The sequence below is a fragment of the Rana temporaria genome, chromosome 3 (genome assembly GCF_905171775.1).
Source record: "Rana temporaria chromosome 3, aRanTem1.1, whole genome shotgun sequence".
NCBI lineage: Eukaryota > Metazoa > Chordata > Amphibia > Anura > Ranidae > Rana > Rana temporaria.
In genome coordinates, this window is record NC_053491.1 from 10,692,284 (window position 1) to 10,716,535 (window position 24,252).

At 49.9% G+C, this 24,252-nt stretch overlaps 1 protein-coding gene across 1 annotated transcript in view; it reads right to left on the reverse strand.

Moving 5' to 3' along the window:
• The window catches only part of MAP2K5 (mitogen-activated protein kinase kinase 5), a 247,457-nt gene that overhangs the window by 48,213 nt on the left and 174,992 nt on the right, over positions 1–24,252 (reverse strand). Inside the window, exon 17 of the mRNA XM_040342241.1 lies at positions 9,703–9,732. Coding sequence (XP_040198175.1) covers positions 9,703–9,732 — 30 coding nt within the window. The remainder of the gene's footprint in view (positions 1–9,702; positions 9,733–24,252) is intronic.

The window sequence follows — 24,252 nt, forward strand, 5'->3', positions numbered from 1 at the left end:
TAGTGTGCATTACAATCCCCACCAAGAACTCCAGAGATAATTCTGAGCTCAGTAAGTAACAAGGTAAGCCAGATAGAATTCCCATTTACGTGGAAAGGGCCCTCAGTGGTTTCTCAAACTATATCCCATTCTGGATCAACTTTATCGTTACATGTCGGAGGTAAATTCCAAATGCATCATCAAAAGGTGCAGAGCTTAGAAATGAACACACAAGAACACACATGCCACTCATATGCAATAGTTAGGTACATTCAAAGATTGGTGGAAACCACAGAGAGACAACCAGTAGTGCCATACTTCATCACATTTTTTTGGGGAAACCCTTTGTTGAGATAAGTGGCCTTATAAAATGGAATCGCTGAATTAACCAGTCCCTTCCTAAAGCTCAAGGAAGGGGCAGTTGATCTCTTTCATTTTATGTGACGTTCCTCTTTAAATGGGTCTTCGGGGTGGCCAATGAAGTTCATTCCTTTCAAAGGGTATTGGGTGTTGGTTGGTGAAGTTCCTCTTTAAATTGGTCTTGGTTTGGCCAGTAAAGTTCCTCTCTAGATGGGTCTCAGGAGGTGGCCAGTGAAGTTTCTCTCTATGGCCTTGTACAGACGACCGAACATGTCTGCTGAAACTGATCCGCTGACCAGTTTCAGCAGACATGTTCGGTCGTGTGTACGGCCGACCGGACAGGTTTCCAGCGGACATTTGTCCACCCGACCGTTTTCGAGCGGACAAATGTTTCTTAACATGCTAACATGTCCGCTGGAATCCTGTCCGTCGGACATGTTCGGTCATCTGTACAGAGTCACCATACATGTCCGAGCGGCCGCCATCCCTCGCATGCGTCGAATCACTGACGCATACGTGGAAGCATTGAACTTCCAGGGACGCGCACGTCGCCGCGTCATCGTCGCGGTGACGGTGCGGCCACGTCCCCGCGTATCGTGTACGTGGGGATTTCTGTCTGATGGTGTGTACAACCATCAGACAGAAATCTCCGGGCGGACATGTCCACTCAAAACGGTCCGGCGGACCGTTTTGAGCGGACAGTCCGTCTGTCTGTACGAGCCCTAAAGGGGTCTCAGGAGGTGGCCAGTGAAGTTCCTCTCTAAAGGGGTCTCAGGAGGTGGCCAGTGAAGTTCCTCTCTAAAGGGGTCTCAGGGGGTTGGCCAGTGAAGTTTCTCTTTAAAAGGGGCTCAGCGGATGGCCAATGGAAGTTCCTCTTTAAATGGGTCTTATTTATGAAAATTAGTACAAAGTTAGGGAAATCAACATTCACACCACAGAAGAGAAAGGGTGGCCAGTGAAGTTCCTTCTTAAAGTATAACTAAAGGAAACACTTTTTTAATTTGGGTAGCGCGCAGAGGGCTGGTGAAGTTCTGCTTTAAATGAGTCTTACAGAGTGGCTGGTGAACTCCTCTTTAAACGAGTCTGGGGGGGTGGCCAGTAAAGTTCTGGTTTAAATGGGTCGGGGGGGGGGGGGGTTGGCTGGTGAAGTTCCTCTATAAATGGACCTTGGTGTTGGCCAGCAAAAATATGTCTTAAATGGGCCTTGGGGGGAGGTGGCTGGTGAAGTTCTGCTTTACATGGGTCTTGAAGGATGGCTGGTGAACTCCTCTTTAAATGAGTCGGGGGGGGGGGGGGGTGTGTCAAGTGAAGTTACACTTTAAATGGGTCTGGGGGACGGGACGGGACGGCTGGTGAAGTTCCTCTCTAAATGGGTCTCGGGGTTGGCCAGTAAAATTCTGTTTAAAATGGGTCTTAGGGGGGTTGGCTGGAGAAGTTCCTCTTTAAATGGGTTTCAGGGTTGACCAGTGAATTTCTGCTTTCAAATGTGTGTCAGGGGGTGGCCAAAGAATTTCCTCACTAAATGGGTTTTCGGGTTTGACCAGTAAAGTTCCTCTTTAAATGGGTTTTCGGGGTCGACCAGTGAATTTCCTCTTTCAATGTGTCTCAGGGGGTGACCGAAGAATTTCCTCTTTAAATGAGTCTCAGGAGGTAATCAGTGAAATCCTCTTTAAATGGGTTTCGGGGTTGATCACAGAGTTGCCAACCTACCAGATTGAAATTTACTGACAGGGCACCCAAAATTTACTGGCACAGCCAAGTTTTTACTGGCATTTCCAAAAGTTACAAAATTAAAATTTTAGTACAATATGCAATTAGCAATGTGATTTAAGGTAGACATTAAGGCAAAAAACATATTTCTTATTTTACGTTCAATTTAGTAAGTAAGTAGCTTAAGGACAGGAGGGCAGGAAATTAGAATGGGCAGCACACTTACATGAAATGGACTCTCACAGTGACACCGACAGCAGTGTGCAGCAGCAGCACAATCTCTCCCCATGCCAGGTGGTTCCCCCATTCCAAACAGCACTGACAGACCTGCACATGAGGCTCTGGGCGCACCGCTTGGCTCCCTTGCACCATGTCATCACATGACACGCTCAGACACAGCCTCCGCTAGACCCGCCCCCACCGGTACCACCCAATCACACTGTAGCAGGCACTTGGATGGTCTCGGCCAGCTCCGGACCCAAGATTTGCAAGCGCAGTTCTGAGCCAAGTGTCACAGCCATATTTTTTACTGGCAACCTTTTCCTCTTACTGGCAGGAGAAAAATGCCAGTTTTTTACTGGCTGCCAGTAAAAATACTGACGGTTGGCAACACTGGTTGATCAGTGAATTTACTCTTTCAATGTGTCTCAGGGGGTACCGGTACCACCCAATCACACTGTAGCAGGCACTTGGATGGTCTCGGCCGGCTCCAGACCCAAGCTGTGCAAGCGCAGTTCTGAGCCACGTGTCACAGCCATATTTTTTACTGGCATTTACTGGCAGGAGAAAAGTGCCATTTTTTTTACTGGCTGCCAGTAAAAATACTGATGGTTGGCAACACTGTTTGATCAGTGAATTTCCTCTTTCAATGTGTCTCAGGGTGGTGGCCGAAGAATTTCCTCTCTAAATGGGTTTCGGGGTCGACCAGTGAATTTCCTCTTTCAATGTGTCTCAGAGGGTGGCCAGTGAAATTCCTCTTTAAATTAGTTTTTGGTTGGCCAGTGAATTTCCTCTCTCAATGTGTCTCAGGGGGTGGCTGAAGAATTTCCTCTTTAAATGGGTCTATGGGCGTGGCCAGTGAATTTCCTCTTTAAATGGGTTTCGGGTTGACCAGTGAAGTTCCTTTTTAAATGGGTTTCGGGTTGACCAGTGAAGTTCCTCTTTAAATGGGATTTGGTTTTGACCAGTGAAGTTCCTCTTTAAATGGGTTTCGGGTTGACCAGTGAAGTTCCTTTTTAAATGGGTTTCGGGTTGACCAGTGAAGTTCCTCTTTAAATGGGTTTCGGGTTGACCAGTGAATTCCCTTATCAATGTGTCTCAGGGTGGTGGCCAAAGTATTTCCTCTTTAAATGGGTCTCAGAGGGTGGCCAGTGAAATTCCTCTTCATAGGGGTTTTGGGTTTGACCAGTGAAGTTCCTCTTTAAATGGGTTTTTGGGTTGGCCAGTGAATTTCCTCTCTCAATGTGTCTCAGGGGATGGCCGAAGAATTTACTCTTTAAATGGGTCTATGGGGGTGGCCGATGATGTTCCTCTTTAAATGGGTCTCATTTATGAAAATTAGTACAAAGACAGTTGGGGTATTTCTCCCACGGCATCCAATCTAGTTTAATCTGTTAAATTTTCTAGGGCACATTGGTAAAAAAATGATTTGTTCATATAACGTACTTTTGTTAATTTTTGGTAGGCCAGGTAAGAAAATAAAAGCTGGTGCCTTGAGGTCATTTCATACAGAGGCTGCTCTACCACTGTACAAGAGAGACAACTAGATACCCGTTGTACTAAAAATATATAAACCAATATCCAAAAACTTAAAATATTGTTGGGGGGAAATGTAGATTAATCATCAACTGTGTCCACCACGCTCGCTGCATCATGGTGAGAGATCATTGTTTCCTCAAACACTCTGTAATTGTGCTTACAGTCCACAGCAGAAGTCAAGATGGTTTCTAGCCGTGTTCCAGGGTGAGATCCTTGTATTTGCATTATAATAGTTTGTTAATAGCTGCCTGAGGAAATCTGCCTTTTCCCTCCTATAAATAACTAAACAGAGCCTGGAGGCACGGAGCAGACACGGTCTCCATTCACCAACAGCATGAGATTTTCCCAGGGAGCCCAATTCTTGGCAACACAAACGGTGTCCAGTCCTTGCCTGGTGCTGCATGTGGACCAGAGACGGAGGACAGCCAGGTGCAAGTTCACAAGGGGCCGGTGCCAAGGCCTTAACCCCTTCTTCACCATGTAGATTTGTTCTCACGATGAGATCAATTAAGAAGAAAATTAAAAGGGCTTCTTTTTTAGTTACCGCAAAATCGAATGTTCATCCCTCTACGTGGGGTAAACTTTACAAACGAATCAGCCTTCTTTACGTAAGCCATGGGTGTCTAATGCCGCGTACACACGATCGGTTAAACCGATGAGAACGGTCTGATGGACCGTTTTCATCGGTCAAAACCGATCGTGTGTGGGCGCCATCGGTTATTTAACCATTGGTTTAAAAAAAGCCCAACTTGCTTTAAATTTAACCGATGGATTCCTAACCGATGGGAAAAAAACGATCGTTAGTAGGCACAACCATCGGTTAAAAATCCACGCATGCTCAGAATCAAGTTAACGCATGCTTGGAAGCATTGAACTGCTTTTTTCAGCACGTCGTTGTGTTTTACGTCACCGCGTTCTGACACGATCGTTTTTTTAACCGATGGTGTGTAGGCGCGACGGACCATCAGTCAGCTTCATCGGTTAACCGATGAAAACGGTCCCTCAGACCGCTCTCATCGGATGGACTGATCGTGTGTACGCGGCATAAATCAGCTTGCTACTGTGCTTCTGGCCCCTACTTTGCTCAAAACCAGAGAATACAATGGCAAGTTCACATTCAGGGCCATTAAATGAAGGGTACTGGCAGCCACAGAGATTAAAGGGGTTGGAAAGGTTTTTTTTTTTTTTTCTAAATAGGTTCTATTTAAGTTAGTGCATTGTTGGTTCACTTACCTTTTCCTTCCATTTCCCTTCTAAATTTTTTTTTTCTTTGTCTGAATTTCTCACTTCCTGTTCCTCCTCAGTAAGTTTGCCCCCATCATCAATGGGGGTTAGTCAGCCAGCACAGCTTACTGAGGAGAAACAGGAAGTGAGAAATTCAGACAAAGAAAAAAATAAAAATTTAGAAGGGAAATGGAAGGAAAAGGTAAGTGAACCAACAATGCACTAGCTTAAAAGGAACCAATTTAGAAAATAAAAAACAAACCTTTACAACCCCTTTAAAGTCGTTAAACTTCCTTCATTTACAGACCAAAGTTAATTTCTTTGATCTAAAGAACAAAACGTTACAATGTTTACAGTTAGGTCAGTGGCTGAGGAATGTTGTGAAACTTGGCAGACTGCCTGTTTTTATGGGGTTTTTTTTGACAGCTGTCAGGCTTGAGCAGAGAACACTCTCATTAGAATCGGGGAAAATGCTGTGATAAGATCGCGAGGGGGGGAAAAAAATTGCCATCTAGATTAACCACTTGCCGCCCGCCAATGACAGATTGACGGCGGCAAAGTGGTTGTAGAATCCTGACTGGACGTCATATGACGTCCTCAGGATTCTGAGCCGCTGCGCGCATCGCGGCGATCGTTGTTGCGGGGTGTCAGTCTGACACCCCGCAACACCGATCTAGGTAAAGTGTCTCTCACGGTGCGATGTAAACAGCAAAAGCCGGTAATCGGCTTTTCCTCACTCGCGTCTGTCAGACGCGAGTAGAGGAGAGCCGATCGGCTGCTCCTCTGACAGGGGGGGTTTGCGCTGATCGATTATCAGCACAGCCCCCCTGAGGATGCCCACACTGGACCACCAGGGATTCCACTAGATCACCAGGGATTTAAATCAAAGGTATGCCACCCTAGACCACCAGGAATGACACATAATGGATGCCAATCAGTGCCACAATGGATGCCAATCAGTGCCCACAATGGGCATCACTGATTGGCAGGCATTGTTTGGCACTGATTGGCATCCATTAGTACAACACATTAGTTAGTGCCCATCTATGCCCATCCATGCCGCCTATCAGTGCCCATCCATGCTACCTATCAGTGCCCATCCATGCCACCTATCAGTGCCCATACGTGTCGCCTATCCCTGCCCATACGTGTCGCCTATCCCTGCCCATCCGTGCCACCTATCCCTGCCCATCTGTGCCGCCTATCCCTGCCCATCCGTGCCGCCTATCCCTGCCCATCCGTGCCGCTTATCCCTGCCCATCCGTGCCACCTATCCGTGCCGCATATTGGTGCCCATCATCAATGCCACCACATCAGTGCCACCTCATCGGTGCCCATCAGTGCCCGTCAGTGCAGTACCATCAGTGCCCATCAGTGAAGGAGAAAACGTATTTATTTACAATGATTTATAACGGAAACAAAAAAAATGTATTTTTCTAAATTTTCGGTCATTTTTTTATTTATTTTTTGCAGAAAATAAAAATCCCAGAGGTGATCAAATACCACCAAAAGAAAGCTCTATTTGTGGGGACAAAATGATAAAAATTTAGTTTGGGTACAGTGTAGCATTACCGCGCAATTGTAATTTAAAGTGCAACAGCGCTGAAAGCTAAAAATTGGTCTGGGCGGGAAGGTGTATAAGTGCCCTGTATGGAAGTGGTTAATAGTGCAGCTCTATAATAAACGTATAACCCCTTTAAACTAGTTCTAAAGAGCAGAGTTTTTTTTTTTATCTTTTATGGTATTGCGGCACCAAAATAGTCCAGCTTGTTTGGGCAGTAAGGAGAAATGTGCTGTGTTTACGAACTCTAAAGGGCACCTTGAAAATGGAACTTGTCCTCCATGTCTGGGTATAGGCTGCTTGTCAGACAGAGTTCCCAAAGATAAAGAATAGGTCAACCCAAAATGTTATATTCCGGATATGTACCTGCTGTACCATGTACTTGTATGAGAATTTATAAACAAAAACAAGGATAAATCAAGCGCTCTCCAGAAAAAGTAAAGATATAAAACTAATTAGGGGGATGGGCAGGTGTGGAGAATAAGAACATTTGGAAAAGGAACTGAAAAAAGACACCAATCTTCATTAAAAGATCACTGAACTGTAAATATTAGTCCATTGGAACAAGTTCATGTAAAATAACGCAGTTGTACTCTCGCAGGGAGGGCTGCCGGCTTGCAAGAAGAAGCAATTCTGAAAAAGCAAAAGGAGACAAAAAGCAGCGCCCTCTAAGCGTAGTATTCACGTTCTTAATGATAAAGACAGGCAATTCATATCAAGGTGTCACTCACAAGGTAATAGATAACAAAAGGCTTATCTGTAATAGTAGTCTTCCGTTAGGACATCCGGGGTGAGGCTGGTCCTGGGATGGTGGGATGGACGCTCTGGTGGATACCACACTACTGTTGCCCGCAAGAGCGGGACAGTGAGGGTTTGATGCTGATGAAGGGCAAGGCGTCTGGGTGTTTCACAACACCATCCACCACTACAGCGGACTACAGCGGTGGATGGTGTAGTGAAACACCCAGACGCCTTGCCCTTCATCAGCATCAAACCCTCACTGTCCCGCTCTTGCGGGCAACAGTAGTGTGGTATCCACCAGAGCGTCCATCCCACCATCCCAGGACCAGCGGAGCAGCCTCACCCCGGATGTCCTAACGGAAGACTACTATTACAGATAAGCCTTTGTTATCTATTACCTTGTGAGTGACACCTTGATATGAATTGCCTGTCTTTATCATTAAGAACGTGTCTACTTGTATGAGGAAGTCTCCTGTTCTCCTTGTATTACTTCCTTTGTGTGAAATCCCTGGCGTTCCTGTCAGTCCTTCTGCTTTCCTATTAAAAACTGATCACACCAGGCAGAAGCGCACATCATGGTCAGTTTTCTGGCTGTGCTGAGAACTCCAAAGATCAGACTGTGATAGATCTGGATAAAATTCCTATTTGATAAATTAAGCTTATTCTTTTATTAGAACCACTAAAATGTTTCTCGGTTTATATTCTTTTAATTTCTTTTTATATTTTCATATTGTTTTTTTTATACGTATTATGCATATGTATGAAATTATGTATCACAATGTGTGCCTGTTTTCCTTGATAAGATTTGTCAGATATGAAATTAAGTTTTAGAAGTTACCATTTAAATTGGAGTACGAAAGAACTATTATCAAGAACAGATGTGTCCAAAAAGTTCCTCGTCTTTCAACCCCTTCCCCTCATTCCATTCCTGGACGCTTCACTCTGGAGAAGCAATTGTGGATTTTCGAGAGGAAGTTCCCATTCCCCAGTGCATTCCTAAATGAACTATGGGCCAGATTCAGTTAGAAGTGCGGCGGCGTAGCGTATCGTAGATACGTTACACCGCCACAAGTTTTCATCGCAAGTGCCTGATTCACAAAGCACTTGCGATGAAAACTACGCCGGCGGCCTCCGTGGGCGTGTGCCATTTAAATTAGGCGCGCTCCCGCGCCGGACCTACTGCGCATGCTCCGCTTCGTAACTCCCGCCGTGCTTTGCGCGAAGTGACGTCATTTTTTTCGAACGGCGACGCGTGTAGCGTAATTCCGTATTCCCGGACGACTTACACAAACGACGTCAGTTTTTACATTTCGACGCGGGAACGACGGCCATACTTTATACAGCAATACGATTGCTGTGTAAAGTTAAGGCACCAAAAACTACGACTAACTTTGCGACGGGAAACTAGACTAGCGGAGACGTAGCGAACGCGAAAATCCGTCGTGAATCGCCGTAACTCCTAATTTGCATACCCGACGCTGGTTTACGACGCAAACTCCCCCCATCGGCGGCCGCGGTACTGCATCCTAAGATCCGACAGTGTAAAACAATTACACCTGTCGGATCTTAGGGATATCTATGCGTAACTGATTCTCTGAATCAGTCGCATAAATACTCTGAGAGATACGACGGAGTATCTGAGATACTCCGTCGTATCTCCTTTGTGAATCTGGCCCTATGTGTCTCGTGACTTTGAAAGGAAACTCTCGCCTTCGGATGATTGAAGGAACTTTGAATGTTGTAACGAGAACTGTTTTGTACTATGAAGAAGCCCTATATGAACTGACCAATGACAGACTCACGGGGGGCGTGTAATAAGAGACTGAATGGGAGTAATCAGTGGGTGTGAAATGTATAGGTTGACCAATGAGAATGCATTTTGTGATCTTGTGCTGATAATAAAACCAACTGCCCAGTTGGCAGCCATTCTCTTTGCTGGCTGAACGTCGGAAGGTGAGATGTAGATTCTGTGTCTGGATTGTACATGTCACCATATTAATTTGGGTCTTCCGGCAGAAATGAGTTAGCCCTGAGATTGTATCAGGAAATCAATTAATTAATGAGTCCTCATCAAGACTTGTGCTGACACCCCACCCACCCCTTGCACAGCCATTCACTGGGAAGATGAGTATGCTGCAGTTTCTACTCCCCCAGGTCCTAATGCAGCTGAGAACTGAGGGAATGTGACCACTTAAATATATATATATATATAAAAAGTATTTATATATATATATATATATATATATATATATATATATATATATATATATATAAGGTGGGGGTTCACATATACTTTAACTCTTGGACACAAATAAATATATACCATTCTATCATGAACATTGAGGTGTGACAACCTGCATACATCTTACCTGTGGATATGGGAATCTTCCAAGAGCCAACTAAAAATAAAAAGGAACACACAAGGCGTTAGGACAAGACATTGGAACAGAAAAAAACTTTTCATAGTGTTATACCTGAAGCCATCTTAGAGAGACCACATGTAGGAAGCAGAGATATGTAATGTCCTGAGATGCATGTTGCAGTGTACAGCCTGTACTGAATAAACATCCATTGTTCCAGACCAGAGTCTTGTGTCTCTCACCACACAGAGGTTATAACACATAGTTTAAGGGGAATTTAGCTAAATCACGATAATGTCACAGGTTATATAGAAGAAATAATAATACTGTTGCAGTTGACAGGCACACCTGTAGAGTATTCCAGCATTTCAGAGTAAAATATAAAAGAGTCTCCAGCATTATTTTCATCATTCCCAGGTATAAAGAATTCATTGGTATCTCTAGCTCTTCCACTTTACTCTTCAAGGGTCCATTTACACCAACATGCTACTGTAAGGCCGCCATTAAAGGTTCGAATCTTGGTTGGTTCAGCAGGAACTGGCCAAGCTGAATGTACTAAGTTGATCGATCAAATTAGGTACAAATTGATTAACGCTAGTGGCTTCTATAGCCATAATCACTGTCTTCTCCCAGTGGGGACAGCTTCAGCTGCCTGCCCCTTCCCGGGAGCAGACAATTGCTCGGCAGGAGGGATTCCCCTGTCTGCATTGTCTGTGTTGATGGGGGAATCGTGCAAATTTATTTCCTGCAACTCGTGGTTGCAGGAAAAAGATTTGCACCATCTATAGCCAGCCTAATGCATTATGCTTGTTGGTACGATGCAATGCCATTCATTTTAAATGGAACCCCAACCACAGTGGTGTAGTGGTTATCACTTTCACCTAAGAGCAAAAGGGTCGCTGGTTCGAATCCCGACCAAGACACCATCTGCTTGGAGTTTGCATGTTCTCCCTGTGTCTGCGTGGGTTTCCTCCGGGTACTCCGGTTTCCTCCCACACTCCAAAGACATGCAGGTAGGTTAATTGGATCCTGGCCAAATTGGCCCAGTATATATGTGTGTATGACTGTGTGTCCCAAGCGTGTCAAGATCCTACGGGGTAAATGACGGCACCAGCCAGGAAGACACTGGCTGCAAAAAGCGCCTAGAGGTGATTCAGTTTCCATGTGTAGCGCTATACAAGTCATTCATTCATTCAACCAGTGTTGCCAACCTACCAGATTGAAATTTACTGGCACGACACCCGAAATTTACTGACGCAGCCACGTTTTTACTGGCATTTCACAAAAGTTACTAAATTACATTTTTAGGTGCAAATTTCATGATTTAGGCCACAAACAAGTACGCTAGGCAAATAGCAATGTGATTTAAGGTGGATATCAAGGTAAAAAAACATTTTTGTTATTTTCGATATAATAGGGGAAAATTATTTAGTCACATCATCCCCTGCCTTCACCCCCCTCTGCCACCAACACCCACTGCCTTCACCCCCTCTGCGTTGCCACAATATCCCTCTGCCTCCAATCTCCCCCCTGCCTCCAATCTCCCCTAGGCCCCCTGCCTCCATCGTCCCCTGCCTCCATTCCCCTCTGCGGTACCACCAACAACCCCTGTCTCCATCCCCCACCCTCTGCGGTGCCACCCTGCCCCTCTGCGGTGCCACCAACACCCCCTGCCTCCAATCACCCCCTGCCTTCCTCCCCCTCTTTGGTGCCACCGCAGCCACCATCAACCCCTGCCACCAATCTCTATGTGCATCTCTTTATGCGCAGTTCCAAGCCAAACTGATCTCGGCTATTTTTACTGGCACATTCCCGCAACCACGGACATTTACAAACGGGGGAAAAAAAGTGCCCGTTTTTACAAACTGTCCGTAAAAATACGGACGGTTGGCAACACTGACCCCCAACGCACCTTACCAAGAGACATGTGTTACAGCAACATGAAATACATGGCAGTGGTACTTGCCTGTTGGGGCGAGCTGCCAAAAATGCAACATACACTTTTTTTTAGCACGTTAGCAGCCTATTCAGATAAATGAGCTGCCTTAAACACTTAAGGACCGCCTCCTGCACATATACGTCGCCAGAATGGCACGGCTTGGCACATGCACGTATAGGTATGTCCTGTGCTAGTACCTAGCCGTGACCCGCGGACCCAATCGCCGCTGGACTCCCGCGATCGGTCCCCGGAGCTGAAGAACGGGGAGAGCTGTGAGGAAAAAACACAGCTTCCCCGTTCTTCACTGTGGCGGCGTTATCGATCGTGTGATCCCTTTTATAGGGATTCACAATCAATGACGTCACACCTACAGCCCCGCCCCCTACAGTTAGAAACACATATGAGGTCACACATAACCCAATCAGCCCATTTGCAGCTTCACTGTGCCTAATTTTCAGCTTCACTGTGCCCATTTGCAGCCCCACTGTGGCCATCTGCATGCCCCACTGTGGCCATCTGCATGCCCCACTGTGGCCATCTGCATGCCTTACTGTGCCCATCTGCATGCCTCACTGTGCCATAGGCTATGTGACCTAGGCTGCCTGCAAGCCTCACTGTGCCTCATGTATCCAATCTCCCGATCTCCAGGCTGCGTCGTGCAGTCTCCCGATCTCCAGGTTGTGTCGTGCAGACGGCGCCTGTCCAGTGTAACAAAGCCCCACCTCCTCCGTGATAGGCGGAACACTGATTCCCAGCAGCGAGTCCGTGCTCAGTGTTCCACTATCACGGGTGAGGAGGAGGCGGGGCTTTGTTACACTGGACGGCCGCCGACCGACTGCATGACACAGCGGAGAGACTCAAGTATAAGCCTAGGGTGCCCATTTGCAGCCTCACTATGCCCATTTGCAGCCCCACTGTGCCCATCTGCAGCCCCACTGTGCCCATCTGCAGCCCCACTGTGCCCATCTGCATGCCTCACTGTGCCCATTTGCAGCCTCACTGTGCCCATTTGCAGCCTCACTGTGCCCATTTGCAGCCTCACTGTGCCCATCTGCATGCCTCACTGTGCCATAGGCTATGTGACCTAGGCTGCCTGCAAGCCTCACTGTGCCTCGTATATCCAATCTCCCGATCTCCAGGCTGCGTCGTGCAGTCTCCCGATCTCCAGGCTGCGTCGTGCAGTCTCCCGATCTCCAGGCTGCGTCGTGCAGTCTCCCGATCTCCAGGCTGCGTCGTGCAGTCTCCCGATCTCCAGGCTGCGTCGTGCAGTCTCCCGATCTCCAGGCTGCGTCGTGCAGTCTCCCGATCTCCAGGCTGCGTCGCGCAGTCTCCCGATCTCCAGGCTGCGTCGCGCAGTCTCCCGATCTCCAGGCTGCGTCGCGCAGTCTCCCGATCTCCAGGCTGCGTCGCGCAGTCTCCCGATCTCCAGGCTGCGTCGCGCAGTCTCCCGATCTCCAGGCTGCGTCGCGCAGTCTCCCGATCTCCAGGCTGCGTCGTGCAGTCTCCCGATCTCCAGGCTGCGTCGTGCAGTCTCCCGATCTCCAGGCTGCGTCGTGCAGTCTCCCGATCTCCAGGCTGCGTCGTGCAGTCTCCCGATCTCCAGGCTGCGTCGTGCAGTCTCCCGATCTCCAGGCTGCGTCGTGCAGTCTCCCGATCTCCGGGCTGCGTCGTGCAGTCTCCCGATCTCCAGGCTGCGTCGTGCAGTCTCCCGATCTCCAGGCTGCGACGTGCAGTCTCCCGATCTCCAGGCTGCGTCGTGCAGTCTCCCGATCTCCAGGCTGCGTCGTGCAGTCGGCGGCTGTCCAGTGTAACAAAGCCCCGCCTCCTCCTCGTCCGTGATAGGCGGAACACTGATTCCCAGCAGCGAGTCCGTGCTCAGTGTTCCACTATCACGGGCGAGGAGGAGGCGGGGCTTTGTTACACTGGACGGCCGCCGACCGACTGCATGACACAGAGGAGAGACTCGAGTATAAGCCAAAGGGGGGCTTTTTCAGCATAAAAAAAATGTGCTGAAAAACTCGGCTTACACTCGAGTATATACGGTACAAATATTCGAAGCTGTAAGTGCTGAGGAATCAGAAATGAGACTATGCAGAGAATCTGGTACAACGTTCTCCAGACACTACAGCCTACAGACATCGCAGGGTATGAAATGTGCTTCAGATTTAATGAAGCCTTTATGGCCTTTCTTAACACTGCCTGTGTGTTAGCGAGGGTCATCCAGCAATCAGCCAGGAGCGGCGGTTTATAAACTGGGCAAAGCAAGAGGAGGGGGGAAAAAAAGTAATTTGCTTATGAACTGCGCGGAATTTTCTTAATTAACTCTACTGGTTTAAATGCTTGAAGCTGGATGGATGGTAGATGGGGGAAGCTTTCAAGAGGTTAGCGGTTCACAGCGAAGACAAAAAAAAAACGAAGCCGCGTAGAATAGTTGGGTTAGCCGGTCTGCGTCTATGAAGGCCGGAGACGTGATATCAAGGAACCTTCGCTTTGTGTCTAATACAAATGAACATCGTGTTCTCCAGGCAAAGCCGAGCCCTTTGGGAAGCTAGGGGGTTAACCCACGACACGTGCAGGGGGCAGGTAACTCAAATGGGCCCTGAAACAGTTCACTGGGTGAGCGATTGCAGGGGGCAGGAGTACAGCAACTGTGAATGAGGGCGAGAGACCAAGTGAAGGAATTACAAATGAATGTAATCTGATGTGTACAAGCTGCAAACCGCAGAGAGCGTCTGGGGGTTTAGAACAAAAGCGCGAGACGGGAGGGGGCTCGGAAAGGCTCGATGTTTAATGTATAACACTATTAGCTGGCAGCGAGCAGAGGCTGTGACCCCTGTGGAGGGCCACCGGAATCAGACTGATGAAGGAAATGCTGCCCCTGACCTGTAGCAGTGGCATAGCCGGCGACAAATGAGAACAGGTCAGGACGGGATGTAGGACACGGTGCAGGTGAAGACCCAATCAAAATCACGAACTTGTCACGTTACTGAGATGGCATGACATAGAAAGAGTGTCAAAAATGGCGGGCGAGGGTGCAAGATGTGGTGGAGGCTGGATAGAGCATCCTAAAAATTACAATTAAGGTTGTCCCGATACCATTTTTTTAGGACCGAGTACGAGTACCGATACTTTTTTTCCAAGTACTCGCCGATACCAAATACTGATACTTTTATTTAAATGTGTCCCCAAATGCAGCCATGTCCCCCCACAAATGCAGCCATGTCCCCCCACAGATGCAGCCATGTCCCCCCACAGATGCAGCCATGTCCCCCCATATATGCAGCCATGTCCCCCCCATATGCAGCCATGTCCCCCCCATATGCAGCCATGTCCCCCCCATATGCAGCCATGTCCCCCCCCCATATCCAGCCATGCCCCCCCCCCCCATATCCAGCCATGCCCCCCCCCATATCCAGCCATGCCCCCCCCCCATATCCAGCCATGTCCCCCCCCCATATCCAGCCATGTCCCCCCCATATGCAGCCATGTCCCCCCCATATCCAGCCATGTCCTCCCCATATCCAGCCATGTCCCCCCCCCATATGCAGCCATGTCCCCCCCATATGCAGCCATGTCCCCCCCATATCCAGCCATGTCCCCCCCATATTCAGCCATGTCCCCCCCACATGCAGCCATGTCCTCCCCATATCCAGCCATGTCCCCCCCATATCCAGCCATGTCCCCCCCATATTCAGCCATGTCCCCCCCACATGCAGCCATGTCCTCCCCATATCCAGCCATGTCCCCTCCATATATGCAGCCATGTCCCCCTTACCTTACATGCTGCCGCATCCCCGCTGTCGCGCCGCATCCCCGCTTGGTTAATACGGGCGGGGAACATTACAGCTTTGAATAGCTGTAGTCTTTTGCGCCGCGCTGCGTATAGACACTCCCCCTTGCTCGGGATTGGACAGTTCACCCGAGCAAGGGGGAGTGTCTATACGCGGCGCGGCGGGGATGCGGCGTAGCGGCGGGTTGCGTCGGCAGGGGGGGGGGGATTGGGGGGAGTATGCTATTTCGGTATCGGGGGTATTTGCGGGTACTCCCGCAAATACACGGAATCGGTCCCGATACCGATACTAGTATCGGGACAACCCTAATTACAATTGCCAAGATTCACAGAGAGCTGGCGCACATTCCGCCGCCGTAGCGCTAACCAATGTATGATACGCAGCGCAGAGAGACAAGCATGGAATTCAGAAAGCCAGTGCTCCCAACGCTGTGCCAGCGTGGCGTGGGTTTCGAAGGCGTACGCCGGCGTAGGTGGAATTGGGCGTGACCCATGCAAATGAGGCGTGACCCCATGCAAATGATGGGCCGAGCGCCAGATACGTATCACGAACTGCGCATGCGCCGTGACGTGGACGCATCCCTCTGCGCATGCTCACAACCACGTCGGATCAACTGCCTAAACTACGCCGGATCACTGCCTACGGCGTGAATGTACCCTACGCCCAGCCAGACACACGTCCAACGTAAAATACGCCGGCTTGTGTTCCCTGGTGCAGACCTTTGCATGTCTGCTGCTGGGTTGCACCTCCTTTATGGGGCTTAACTTTGCGCCGGACGTACAACTTACGTGCACATCGCGTAGCATGCGTCGGTCGCACGTACGTTCGTGAATCGCCGTATTTTCCTCATTTGCATATTTGAATGGCTGATCAATGGGAGCGCCACCATGCGTCCAGCCTAAATGTGCGCCCACCCTACGCCGGCGTAAGCAAGTTACGTCGGCGGGGTGTAGCCTATTTTTAGGCGCATCTCTGTTTGTGGGTCCTGTCCTGTGATGTCTTTATGCCAGTGGCTCCCGCTGATGTTTCTACTCCAGTGGCTCCCGCTGAGGTCTCGATGCCAGTGGCTCCCTCTGATGTCTTTATGCCAGTGGCTCCCGCTCGATGCCAGTGGCTCCCGCTGATGTCTTTATGCCAGTGGCTCCCGCTCGATTCCAGTGGCTCCCGCTGATGGCTCCATGCCAGTGGCTCCCGCTGATGTCTCTACGCCAGTGGCTCCCGCTGATGTCTCTACGCCAGTGGCTCCCGCTGATGTCTCTACGCCAGTGGCTCCCGTTGATGTCTCTACGCCAGTGGCTCCCGCTGATGTCTCTACGCCAGTGGCTCCCGCTGATGTCTCTACGCCAGTGGCTCCCGCTGATGTCTCTACGCCAGTGGCTCCCGCTGATGTCTCTACGCCAGTGGCTCCCGCTGATGTCTCTACGCCAGTGGCTCCCGCTGATGTCTCTACGCCAGTGGCTCCCGCTGATGTCTCTACGCCAGTGGCTCCCGCTGATGTCTCTACGCCAGTGGCTCCCGCTGATGTCTCTACGCCAGTGGCTCCCGCTGATGTCTCTACGCCAGTGGCTCCCGCTGATGTCTCTACGCCAGTGGCTCCCGCCGATGTCTCTACGCCAGTGGCTCCCGCCGATGTCTCTACGCCAGTGGCTCCCGCCGATGTCTCTACGCCAGTGGCTCCCGCCGATGTCTCTACGCCAGTGGCTCCCGCCGATGTCTCTACGCCAGTGGCTCCCGCCGATGTCTCTACGCCAGTGGCTCCCGCCGATGTCTCTACGCCAGTGGCTCCCGCCGATGTCTCTACGCCAGTGGCTCCCGCCGATGTCTCTACGCCAGTGGCTCCCGCCGATGTCTCTACGCCAGTGGCTCCCGCCGATGTCTCTACGCCAGTGGCTCCCGCCGATGTCTCTACGCCAGTGGCTCCCGCCGATGTCTCTACGCCAGTGGCTCCCGCCGATGTCTCTACGCCAGTGGCTCCCGCCGATGTCTCTACGCCAGTGGCTCCCGCCGATGTCTCTACGCCAGTGGCTCCAGAAGATGTCTCTACGCCAGTGGCTCCCGCCGATGTCTCTACGCCAGTGGCTCCCGCCGATGTCTCTACGCCAGTGGCTCCCGCCGATGTCTCTACGCCAGTGGCTCCCGCCGATGTCTCTACGCCAGTGGCTCCCGCCGATGTCTCTACGCCAGTGGCTCCCGCCGATGTCTCTACGCCAGTGGCTCCAGAAGATGTCTCTACGCCAGTGGCTCCAGAAGATGTCTCTACGCCAGTGGCTCCAGAAGATGTCTCTACGCCAGTGGCTCCAGAAGATGTCTCAAAACCAGTGGCTCCAGAAGATGTCTCTACGCCAGTGGCTCCAGAAGATGTCTCTACGCCAGTGGCTCCAGAAGATGTCTCTACGCCAGTGGCTCCAGAAGATGTCTCTACGCCAGTGGCTCCAGAAGATGTCTCAAAACCAGTGGCTCCCGCTGATGTCTCAAAACCAGTGGCTCACACTGATGTCTCAAAACCAGTGGCTCACACTGATGTCTCAAAACCAGTGGCTCACACTGATGTCTCAAAACCAGTGGCTCACACTGATGTCTCAAAACCAGTGGCTCACACTGATGTCTCAAAACCAGTGGCTCACACTGATGTCTTGATGCCAGGCCAATTTTCAGCGCTGTCGCAATTTAAATGACAATTGCGCGGTCGTGCTACACTGTACCCAAACAAAGTTTTTATCATTTTGTTCCCACAAATAGAGCTTTCTTTTGGTGGTATTTGATCACCTCTGCGGTTTTTATTTTGTGCGCTATAAACAAAAATAGAGCGACAATTTTGAAAAAAATTTGTTTTTCTTTTTTTTTCTGTTATAAAATGTGTGATTTACTTTCAGTTTTGATGATGATGGTAAATAGGACAAATAGAGAGAATCTCCCTAACGGGGGGCACAGACCGCAATAAAAACTGACAGGGGTTCTAATCCCGCTCCACATAAAAAAAAAAAAAAAGTTGCCTTTAGTTATACTTTAATAGCCGTATTCAGAAAGACTTACGACGGCGTATCAGTAGATACGCCGTCGTAAGTCCGAATCCGCGCCGTCGCATCTTTAAGTGTATTCTCAAAATGAGATATGCTTCTCAGTTGCTAAGATACGACCGAAGTCTCCTACGCCGTCGTATCTTAGCTGCCTATTTACGCTGGCCGCTAGGGGAGTGTACGTTGATTTACGCCTACAATATGTAAATGAGCAAGATATGCCTATTCACGAATGTACGTACGCCGGTCGCAGTAAGCTACGCCGTTTACATAAGGCGTTTTTCAGGCGTAAAGATAAACCACCAAAAAGATGGCGCAGCCAATGTTAAGTATGGACGTCAGAACAGCCGTCGAATTTCACGTCGTTTGCGTAAGTCGTACGTGAATGGGGCTGGGCGTAGGTGACGTTCACGTCGAAAGCATTGACTATTTGCGACGTGATTTTGAGCATGCGAACTGGGATACATCCACAGACGGCGCATGCGCCGTTCGTTAGGCGTGTCGATTACGCGGGGTCACGATTCATTACCATACAACACGCCCACTACCAGCCTACTTTGAATTACGCGCGCTTACGCCGGCCCATTTCCACTACGCCGCCGTAACTTAGGACGCACGTTCTTTGTGAATACTGGGGCATATTCTTAAAGATCTGAGGCGGCGGAACGTATGTCCTTTACGTTACGCCGCCGCAAGTTTAAGTGGCAAGTGCCTGATTCCCAAACCACTTACCTGTAAACTTGCGGCGACGTCGCGTAAAGTCCACCCGCGCAAGCCCTCCTAATTCAAATGATCCTGGTAGGGGGCGTGGATCATTTAAATTAGGCGCGCTCCCGCGCCGATCGTAATGCGCATGCTCCGTCGGGTAAATTACCCGACGTGCATTGCGCTAAATGACGTCTCACGGACGTCATTTGTTTTGACTGTAACGTAAATGGCGTCCAGCGCCATTCACGGACGACTTACGCAAACGACGTTAAAATTTTCAAATTTCGACGCGGGATCGACGGCCATACTTAACATTGAGTACGCCACCTAGGGGGCATGTTTATCTTTACGCCGCGTATCGCTTACGGAAACGACGTTAAAACACTACGGCGGGCAAGCGTACGTTAGAGAATCGGCGTGACTAGTCATTTGCATATTCTACGCTGACCGCCACCTAGCGGTCAGCGTAAATATTGCAGCCTAAGATACAATGGCGCAAGCCGTCGTATCTTAGGCATGTTTAAGTGTATCTCAGTTTGAGAATACACTTAAACATAGGATCGGACTTACGTCGGCGTATCTGCTGATACGCCGGCGTAAATTATTTGAGAATATGGCCCACTGTACTTGCCTCTCTAAGTTACGGCGGCGTAGTGTATCTGAGATACGCTACGCCCGCACAAACTTAAGCCAGTCTTTCTGAATCCGGGCCTAAGTATCTAGATAAGCTGTGCTATGTGCATCCGAACTGCTCGGTTCTTTATTTAAAAGCCTGGCTCCCCTCTGCCTGTTCTGCTGGACCCAGACGTCCTCCCGCTCGCTCCGTAACCGAACGCTTCTGCTGTAATTGCCTTATTTATCTTGTGGCTCTTACACAAGCTGTGTGCGCATTGGCTGCCCGAGTTTGATGCATGAAGGTCCCAGTCGGGCCTGAGTGAACCTTCGCTTACACTTCAGACGTCCTGCCGCCCCCCTCGCCCCGCGTTCCCTGCGCAGCGGCTGGATAAATCATCTCCGAGTTTTACTCCAGCAAAGTTTGGCTGTGGCTCGAAACTGCAGCCTCTGAATCGCTGGAGCACAGGGCCATAACATACACTAATTATGGAAGTTCTGGTCAGTGAGTGATGGATAGCCCTCCTCAAGGCAGCCACCGCCGCTCTCAGCGCTCGTGACGAGAGGAGGAGGGGGGGGGGGGGGGATATCCTGCAAGCGACTATTAATTCACAGCCAGAGGTGCTTCCAGCTAATTGTGCACCTAAACTGCCCCAAAAAATCAACACCTAGGCAGGTCAGCGAGTGTCACCCGGTCCCCCGGCCTCTGAGTGGCTGATTGCACTTTGCTTAGTGCATCATGGGGATGTTGCGGGGCCACGCTGCGCTCTTTTTCTGTCAGTGTAATTAAGTGGACAACTTCAAAACTTAGTGATCCAAGATCTTGACTGATTAAACACACAATAGGTTGTGGGTACTGGTGATTAATTAACTAGTCTTTGCATAGAAAACATGGAAAAACGCATTGCTATACAGAAAATGCCAAACAATCGCATACGGAATGCCGACTCACTGTGTCCGAAACCAAACCAGGTACCGTGCACCCCCTTCCTGTACCCCAAATCCTCCAATACCCCCCTCCTCCTCCCTGTACCCCAAATCCTCCAATACCTTCCCCCTCCTCCTCGTACCCCAAATTTTCCAATATCAACCCCCTCCCTCCTCCTCCCTGTACCCCCATACCATCCCCCTTCCTGTGCACCAAATCCTCCAATACCTTCCCCCTCCTCCTCCCTATACCCCAAATCCTCCAATACCTTCCCCCTCCTCCTCATACCCCAAATCTTCCAATATCAACCCCCTCCCTCCTCCTCCCTGTACCCCCATACCATCCCCCTTCCTGTGCACCAAATCCTCCAATACCTTCCCCCTCCTCCTCCCTATACCCCAAATCCTCCAATACCTTCCCCCTCCTCCTCATACCCCAAATCTTCCAATATCAACCCCCTCCCTCCTCCTCCCTGTATCCCCATACCATCCTCCTTCCTGTACACCAAATCCTCCAATATCTTCCCCCCCCTACTCCTCGAACCCCAAATCTTCCAATATCAACCCCCTCCCTCTTCCTCTCTGTACCCCTATACCATCCTCCTTCCTGTACACCAAATCCTCCAATACCTTCCCCCTCCTCCTCGAACCCCAAATTTTCCAATATTAACCCCCTCCCACTTCCTCTCTGTACCCCCATATCATCCCTTTTCCTGTACCCCAAATCCTCCAACACCCTCCCCCTCCTCCTCCTTGTACCCCAAATCCTCCAATATCTTCCCCCCCCTACTCCTCGAACCCCAAATCTTCCAATATCAACCCCCTCCCTCCTCCTCCCTGTACCCCCATACCATCCTCCTTCCTGTACACCAAATCCTCCAATACTTTCCCTATACTCCTCGAACCCCAAATCTTCCAATATCAACCCCCTCCCATTTCCTCTCTGTACCCCCATATCATCCCTTTTCCTGTACACCAAATCCTCCAATACCTTCCCCCTCTTCCTCCCTGTACCCCAAATCTTCCAATATTAAACCCCTCCCTCTTCCTCTCTGTACCATCATACCATCCCCCTTCCTGTACACCAAATCCTCCAATACCACCCCCTCATCCTTGTACCCCAAATCTTCCAATATCAACCCCCTCCCTACTCCTCCCTGTACCCCCATACCATCCCCCTTCCTGTACACCAAATCCTCCAATACCTTCCCCCTCCTCCTCATACCCCAAATCTTCCAATATCAACCCCCTCCCTCTTCCTCTCTGTACCCCCATACCATCCCCTTTCCTGTACACCAAATCCTCCAATACCTTCCCCCTCCTCCTCCCTGTACCCCAAATCCTCCAATACCTTCCCCCTACTCCTCGAACCCCAAATCCTCCAATACCTTCCCCCTCCTCCTCCCTGTACCCCAAATCCTCCAATACCTTCCCCCTCCTCCTCCCTGTACCCCAAAATCCTCCAATGCCTTCCCCCTCCTCCTCATACCCCAAATCTTCCAATATCAACCCCCTCCCTCCTCCTCCCTGTACCCCAAAACCTCCAATACCTTCCCTCTCATCCTCCCTGTCCCCTAAATCCTCCAATACCACCCCCTCTTTCTTGTACCCCAAATCTTCCAATATCAACCCCCTCCCTCAGTTGCTTTTCCCATGTACACACGGCCGTTCTTTTCCGACAGGAAAACTGCCATGACAGCTTTGGTATGGAAAACCGGCCGTGTGTATGCTCCACTGCAGTGTTTCCCATAGGAAAACTGCCGAACAAAAAAACGGCGAGAAACGCGGCGGGAAAAAAAAGTTTCCCTGTCGGGAAAACTGCTATGGAGCATACACACGGCTGGTTTTCCCGACCAAAAGCAAACATGGCAGTTTTCATGTCGGGAAAACCGATCGTGTGTACGAGGCATTAGGTTGTCCAGGGTGTTGTTATACCAACCGGAAAATCCGGGGTACATGGCATCCAATTCGCATAGCAGGAGATTGCGACTGGCTTCACACATCTCCGCAGCGGCTCCGGTGCGAATTGCACAGGAACGCTGTGCGTCTTTTGGTCTGTTTCAGCCAAAAATTCGGGTTGAAAAATCGTACCTGAAACGGTTAACGAGGACGCGCCGAACTCCTTCTGTAAACCGCTGCGTGCCGATCAGGGGCAGACTGAAAACTCATGGGGCCCCCGGGCAATAGGAGATTACGGGGCCCCGGGCAATAGGAGATTACGGGGCCCCGGGCAATAGGAGATTACGGGGCCCCCGGGCAATAGGAGATTACGGTGCCCCAGGGCAATATGAGATTACGGGGCCCCCCCCGGGCAATAGGAGATTATGGGGGCCCCCCCGGGCAATAGGAGATTATGGGGGCCCCCCCGGGCAATAGGAGATTATGGGCCCCCCCGGGCAATAGGAGATTATGGTGCCCCCGGGCAATAGGAGATTACGGGGCCCCCGGACAATAGGAGATTACCGGGGCCCCCGGGCAATAGGAGATTACGGTGCCCCCGGGCAATAGGAGATTATGGGGCCCCCGGGCAATAGGAGATTATGGGGCCACACAGTATATACACACACACACACATACAGTATACATAAACAGTATACACACACACACACATACAGTATACATACACATACAGTATACACACACAGTATACACGCACATAACACACACACATACAGTATACACACACAGTATACACGCACATAACACACACACATACAGTATACACACACAGTATTCATACACACACACATACAGTATATACACATACACACACATACAGTATATACACACAGGGCTAGATTCAGATAGGTTAGCGGATCTTTAGATCCGCGTAACCTATCTGATTTACGATCCGCCGGCGCAAGTTTTTGAGGCAAGTGCTTTATTCAGAAAGCACTTGCCTCTAAACTTGCGGCGGCGGATCGTAAATCCCCCAGCGGAATTCAAATTTCGCGGCTAGGGGGTGTGTAACATTTAAATCAGGCGCGTCCCCGCGCTGATCGAACTGCGCATGTGCCGAACTGCGCTCCAAATGACGTCGCTAGGACGTCATTGGTTTTGACGTGAACGTAAATTACGGCCATCCGTATTCGCGAACGACTTACGCAAGCGACGTTAAAAATTCAAAATTCGACCCGGGAACGACGGCCATACTTAACATAGGATACGCCGCATATAGCAGGGGTAACTATCCGCCGGAAAAAGCCGAACGCAAACGACGTAAAAAAAAAGCGCCTAGCGGGCAGTCGTTTCTGAATCGGCGGAAATCCTCATTTGCATATTCGTTGCGTGTAAAAAACGAAACGCCACCTAGTGGCCGGCCTGGAATTGCAGCCTAAGATCCGACGGTGTAAGTCACTTACACCTGTCGGATCTTAGGGAGATCTATGCGGAACCTGATTCTCTGAATCAGGCGCATAGATACGACGGACGGAACTCAGCGATACGACGGCGTATCAGGAGATACGCTGTCGTGTCTCTATCTGAATCCGGTCCAGAGTATTCATACACACACATACAGTATACACACACAGTATTCATACACAGTATACACACACACATACAG